The sequence below is a fragment of the Pipra filicauda genome, unplaced genomic scaffold (genome assembly GCF_003945595.2).
Source record: "Pipra filicauda isolate LSUMZ 115617 unplaced genomic scaffold, ASM394559v2 scaffold1622_size19276_pilon, whole genome shotgun sequence".
In the NCBI taxonomy this organism is placed as follows: domain Eukaryota; kingdom Metazoa; phylum Chordata; class Aves; order Passeriformes; family Pipridae; genus Pipra; species Pipra filicauda.
In genome coordinates, this window is record NW_024104121.1 from 1 (window position 1) to 6472 (window position 6472).

The 6472-nt window shown below is 67.6% G+C and overlaps 1 protein-coding gene across 1 annotated transcript in view; it reads right to left on the reverse strand.

Annotated features, from left to right (window-relative positions):
* Positions 1–481: 481 nt before the first annotated feature.
* The window catches only part of LOC120322863 (ryanodine receptor 1-like), a gene marked incomplete at its 3' end in the record, with an annotated part of 14973 nt that continues 8982 nt past the window's right edge, over positions 482–6472 (reverse strand). The window contains exons 9-17 of the mRNA XM_039379282.1: positions 5401–5415; positions 4431–4601; positions 4162–4221; positions 3210–3344; positions 2503–2615; positions 2114–2210; positions 1879–1985; positions 1324–1375; positions 482–562 (exon numbers count right to left, since the gene is read on the reverse strand). Of these exons, the coding sequence (XP_039235216.1) occupies positions 482–562; positions 1324–1375; positions 1879–1985; positions 2114–2210; positions 2503–2615; positions 3210–3344; positions 4162–4221; positions 4431–4601; positions 5401–5415 (831 nt within the window). The remainder of the gene's footprint in view (positions 563–1323; positions 1376–1878; positions 1986–2113; positions 2211–2502; positions 2616–3209; positions 3345–4161; positions 4222–4430; positions 4602–5400; positions 5416–6472) is intronic.

The following is a 6472-nucleotide window of genomic DNA, read 5'->3' on the forward strand; positions in this document are numbered from 1 at the left end:
CTTCTGCTTCTCCATCTCCTTCTCCTGCCGGAAAACGGGGGGCACGGGGTCAGGGGGGGCACGGGGGTCAGGGGGGGCACGGGGGGGGCAGGGCGGGCACACCAAAGGGGTCAGGGGGGGGCCAGGGGGGCACAGGGGGGTGTCAGGGATTTGAGGGGCAAGGGGGGTCACAGGGGGGGCACAGGGGGAGGTTCAGCAGCTTCTGCTTCTCCATCTCCTTCTCCTGCCGGAAAACGGGGGGCACGGGGGTCAGGGGGGGCACGGGGGGGTCAGGGGGGGCACAGGGGTCAGGGGGGTCAGGGGGTGTAGGGGGAGTCAGGGATTTGGGGGGCAAGGGGGGTCACAGGGGGAGGTTCAGCAGCTTCTGTTTCTCCATCTCCTTCTCCTGGGGGGCACAGGGGGGTCAGGTGGGGTCACAGGGGTCGGGGGGGTCTGGGGGGTCACAGGGGTCAGGGGAAGTCAGTTTTGGGGTCCCCCCCACCTCGAACGAGTCCTCGGCTGCTTCCTCTTCCTTCTCCTCTTCCTCCTTCTCTTCCTCCTCCTCTTCCCCCACGTGGCAGCTCTGGGGGGGGGATGGAATTTAAGGGGGGGCTCCACAAATTAGCCCCACCCACCCACCCAGCCTTTTAGGGGGGCCCCAAAATCCCTGGGGATGCCCAAAATAACCAGGGAAACCCCCCAATCCCTGGGGACCCCCCAAGTTCCTGCCCCCCACCCTCAGTCCCCCCACCTTTGAGTGCCCCACCCTTGGGGACCCCCCAAATCCCTGGGGACCCCCCCCCAATCCCTGGGGACCCCCCAAATCCCTGGGGACACCCCAATCCCTGGGGATCCCCCCAAATCCCTGGGGACCCCCCCCCAATCCCTGGGGACCCCTCCAATCCCTGGGGACCCCCCCCAATTTCTGGGGAAGCCCCCCCAAATCCCTGGTGATCCCCCCCAATCCCTGGGGACCCCCCAAATCCCTGGGGATCCCCCCCCAATCCCTGGGGATCCCCCCAATCCCTGGGACCCCTCAAGACGGGGGACCCCCCCGATCCCTGGGGACCCCCCCCCCCAATCCCTGGGGATCCCCCCCCAATCCCTGGGGACCCCCCCGATCCCTGGGGACCTCTCCAATTCCTGGGCCACCCCCCAATTTCTGGGGAACCCCCCAGTCTCTGGATCCCCCCCAAATATCCCTGGGGACCCCCCACCCTCCAGGGACCCCCAAAATCCCTGGGAACCCCCTCCCCAATCTCCAGGTCCCCCCCCAACCCCCGGGGACCCCCCCAACCCCCGGGGACCCCCCAACCCCCCCGCCCCCGTGTGTGGGGGTCCCACCTTGGCCATGATGTCGGCGTAGGCCATGTACAGGTGATCCTGCTCCAGGTGACTGTGGGATTGGGGGGGGGGCACAGGTTGGGGGGGCAGGGACCCCCCCAGCCCCCCAGGAGGGGTCCCAGGTGTGGGGTGACCCCCAAAACACCCCCCCGGGGGGATTCTGGGGCCCCCACCCAGGTTTTGGGTCCCCCCCCCCCCAGTGGCATTTTGTGGGGTTTGGGGTCCCCCCCCCATGATTTGGGGTCCCCGAGGTGTATTTTGGGGTGCTTTGGGTGTGTTTTGGGGTGGTTTAGGTGGGTCCCTCTGCTCGGTCAGGGCCGTCCTGCTGAAGTGCAGGATGAGCTGCTGTGTCTGGGGTGTTTTGGGGTGATTTGGGTGTGTTCTGGGGTCCCTGGGGTGTGTTTTGGGGTGATCTGGGTGTGTTTTGGGTGTGTTTTGGGTACCTCTGCTCGGTCAGGGCCGTCCTGCTGAAGTGCAGGATGAGCTGGTGTGTTCTGGGGTCCCTGGGGTGTGTTTTGGGGTGATCTGGGTGTGTTTTGGGTGTGTTTTGGGTACCTCTGCTCGGTCAGGGCCGTCCTGCTGAAGTGCAGGATGAGCTGGTGCAGCGGGTCCGGCCGCGCCTCGGCCTCTTCCTCCTCCTCCTCCTCCTCCCGGCCCGACTTCTGCCCCCCCCAAAAAACACCCCCTCGGGTCAGGGGGGGTCCCCGGAGCCGGAGGGGGTCCCCAATCCCACGGGGGGGTCCCCAATCCCACGGGGGGGTCCCCAATCCCAGGAGGGCTCGGGGCTCACCGAGAGGTCGTCGATCATCCGGTCCTCGAAGGGCGGCTGCTCCCGGCCCAGCCACGAGAGCCGGTACGACTCCAGGAACATGTTACACGCCCGGTGCCTGGGGGGGACACGGGGGGGGACAGGGGGGTCACCTGGGGGGTCACCCGGGGCACCTGGGGGGTCACCCGGGGCACCCGGGGGCTCCTGAGGGTCACCCCGGGGCAGCCACGGTCACCCAGGTGTCACCGAAGGGCTCCCGGGGGTCACCCCGGGGGCCCCAAACACCTCCAAGATCGTTCCCAGTGGAACCCCAGAGCCTCCCAGTCCCCCCGGAGGGGGTCTCAGGGTGCCCACCCCTCTCCCAGTGCCCCCCAGTGCCCCCCAGTGCCCCCCAGTGCCCCCAGCCCCACCTGGGCAGGTTGTAGAGGGGGGTCATGCGGAAGCAGGCGACGATGGCGCGGCGGCGCTGCTTGGACAGGAGCTTGTGCCACACGGCCTTCTTGGACTTGTAGGGGTGCTCTGTCTGTGGGGGGGGCACATGGGCACCCCAGAGACACCCCGGGACCCCCCAGGCCCCCCTGGAACACCCCCAAACCAGGGACAGCCCTGGGACCCCCCTGGGACCCCGCCCAGACCTGCTCGAGGTGGTGGAGCACGGCCGACACCTCCTGCACCCCAGGGACCCCCAAATCCCCCTTGGACCCCTTGGGATCCCCCAAATCCCCCTGGGACCCCCAGGGACCTTCTTGGGAGCCCCCAAACCCCCCTGGAACCCCCCCTGACCTGCTCGAGGTGGTGGAGCACGGCCGACACCTCCTGCACCCCAGGGACCCCCAAATCCCCCTGGGACCCCCAAACTCCCCTGGGACCCCCTCAGGATCCCCCAAATCCCCCTGGGACCCCCAGGCACCTTCTTGGGAGCCCCCAAGCCCCTCTGGGACCCCCAAATCCCCCTGGGACCCCCCAGACCTGCTTGAGGTGGTGGAGCACGGCCGACACCTCCTGCACCCCAAGGACCCCCAAACCCCCCTGGGACCCCCCCAGGAACACCCTGGGAGCCCCCAAATCCCTCTGGGACCCCCAAACCCCCCTGGGACCCCCCCGTGGCCCCCCCGACCTGCTCGAGGTGGTAGAGCACGGCCGACACCTCCTGCACCCTCCTCACGACCTGCTCGGGGGTGTCGGGGTCCTCGTCCCGCCCGGCCTGGCGCACCAGGGCCATCTGCCAGCGGGCTGAGCCCGTGTTCTCCACCTGGGGACATTGGGGACATCATTGGGGACACCCCTGGGGTCACAGGGCCATCTGCCAGCGGGCTGAGCCCGTGTTCTCCACCTGGGGACACATTGGGGACATTGGGGACACCCCTGGGGACACCCCTGGGGTCACCCCTGGCGCACCAGGGCCATCTGCCAGTGGGCTGAGCCCGTGTTCTCCACCTGGGGACATTGGGGACATCCCTGGGGTCACCCCTGGGGTCACCCCTGGGGTCACAGGGCCATCTGCCAGCGGGCTGAGCCCGTGTTCTCCAGCGGGCTGAGCCCGTGTTCTCCACCTGGGGACACATTGGGGACATTGGGGACACCCCTGGGGACACCCCTGGGGTCACCCCTGGGGTCACAGGGCCATCTGCCAGCGGGCTGAGCCCGTGTTCTCCACCTGGGGACATTGGGGACATTGGGGACATTGGGGACATCATTGGGGACACCCCTGGGGTCACCCCTGGGGTCACAGGGCCATCTGCCAGCGGGTTGAGCCCGTGTTCTCCACCTGGGGACATTGGGGACATTGGGGACATCACTGGGGACATCCCTGGGGTCACAGGGCCATCTGCCAGTGGGTTGGGGACACTGGGGACAGGGGGAGGACAGGAGGCCACTGGGAGGACACCCCTGGGGATGTGGAGACGCTGGGGGGCCACGGTGGGACGTGGGGACTATGGAAGGACACACGGAGGACACGGGGACACACAGAGGGGTCCCAGGGGGGTCCTGGGGACACGAGGACCCTGTGGGGACACTGGTGGCCCGCTGGGGACACTGGTGACCTTTCGGGGACGGTGCCAGCCCACCTTGCCCTGCAGGTGCAGGTTGTTGTGCAGGACCTCCCGACCCTCCTCGTCCGTGTCCTTCTGCAGGGGGGGACAAAGGGGACACCTCAGGGGGGGTCCCAGGGTCTGGGGGGTGTCCCCAGACCCTGGGGAGTGTCCCCAAACCCTGGGGGGTGTCCCCAAACCCTGGGGGGTGTCCCCAAGCCCAGGGGTTTGTCCCTGAGCCCGGGGGGCTGTTGGGGGTCCCAGGAGGGTCCCGGGGGGGCCCCGGGGGGGTCCCTGTCACCCACCAGGGCGTATCGGCCCTTGGCCAGCGTGATGAGCTCCTGGTCAGCGGGGGAGCACATGTTGAGCCCGATGGGCAACATCTTCTTGAGCGTGGCCACGATGAGCGACGTGTGCACCGAGTACCGGTCGCCCCGGCGGCGCTTCTTGGAGCGCTCCTGCTCCGAGCCACCCCCCTGGGGACAGGAATGGGGGGGTCAGTGCTGGGACCACCCCCGGGGACACGGGGACAGGGGGAGGGGTCAGCACCGGGACCACCCCCAGGGACATGGGGAGGGGTCAGCTCTGACCCCCCGGGGGTGGGACAGCAGCACCCATCGCTTCTTGGAGCCCTCCTGCTCCGAGCCACCCCCCCAGGGACACAGGAACACGGGGGGGGTCAGTGCTGGGACCCCGTGGAGTGGGGACAGCAGTTTTGGGGTCCTGGCCGACGTGGTCCCCTATTTCAGGACCCCCAGGTGGGGCGTTGGGGGGTCCCGGCCGTGGTGACCCCACAGAACAGGACCCTGGAGGGGTTTTAGGGGGTCCTGATCCCACACTTTGGGATCCCCAGGTGGAGTTCTGGGGGGTCTCAGGTGTGGTGGTCCCATATTTCAGGACCCCCAGGTGGGGTTTTGGGGGGTCCCAGGTGTGGTGGTCCCACAGAACAGGACCCAGGTGGGCTTTGGGGGGTCCTGGCCATGGTCCCATATCAGGACCCCCCAGGTGGGGTTTTGGGGAGTTCTGCTCCCATATTTCACGTTCCCCAGGTGGGGTTTTGGGGAGTTGTTATCCCATATTTCACGTTCCCCAGGGGAGGTTTTGGGGAGTTCTGCTCCCATATTTCACGTTCCCCAGGGGGGTTTTGGGGGGTCCTGGCCGTGGTGGTCCCATATTTCAGGTTCCCCTGGTGGAGTTTGGGGGTCCCGGCCGTGGTGACCCCTCTGAGGGGTCCTGGGGGCCCCCCGGCCCCCCCCAGCCCCCTCCCCCGCTAACCTGGCCGTCTCCAGACTGGGAACAGCACCCGGAGCCGAGGGGGGAGAGAAGAGACACCGTTAGGGACCCCCGGGGGGGGCAGGAGGGGAGGAGATGAGGGGTTTGGGGGGCAGGAACGGGGTCAGGGGGGCAGGAATGAGGTTTGAGGGGCAGGAATGGGGTTTGGGGGGCAGGAATGAGGTTTGGGGGGCAGGAATGGGGTGGTTTGGGGGGCAGGAATGAGTGTCTGGGGGCAAGGAAGAATGGGGTCAGGGGGGCAGGAATGAGGTTTGAGGGCAGGAAATGGGGTTTGGGGTGCAGGAATGAGGTTTGGGGACAGGAATGGGTTTGGGGGGCAGAATGGGGTCTGGGGGGCAGGAAAGGATATGGGGTTTTGGGGGGGCAGGGAATGAGGTTTGGGGGGCAGGAATGGGTGTTTGGGGGGCAGGATGAGGTTGTTGGGTGGCAGGAATGGGTCTCCAGGGGGGCAGGAAGAAGAGTTTGGGGGGCCAGGAACGGGGGTCAGGGGGGCAGGATGAGGTTGAGGGGCATCGGAAAGACGGGTTTGGGGGGCAGGAATGAGTTTGGGGGGCAGGAATGGCGGTTGGGGGGCAGGAATGGGGTCTGGTGAGGGCAGGAGGGAGGGGAGCTGAGTGGTTTGGGGGCAGGAATGGGGTCTGGGGGGCCAGGAATGGGGTCAGGGGGGCAGGAATGGGGTCTGGGGGGCAGGAATGGGGTTTGGGGAGCAGGAATGGGGTCTCAGGGGGCAGGAGGGGAGGAGATGGGGATTTGGGGGGGACTGGGGGGACTGGGGGGTTGGGAGGGATGGAGACCAAAGGTTTGGGTGGGATTTGAGGTCTCGGGTGGGTTTAGGGGTCCCAGGAGGGTTGGGTGGGATGGAGACATCTGGGATTGGATGGTTGGGGGTCATTGGGTGGGTTTTTGGGGGTCCCAGGGTTGGGTTTTGGGATGGTTTGGGGGTCACAGGGCGGTTGTGTGGGTTGGGGGTCCTGGGTGGGATTTGGGGTCCCAGGGTGGGTTTGGGTTGGGGGTCCTGGGTGGGATCTGGGGTCCTGGGTGGGATCTGGAGTCC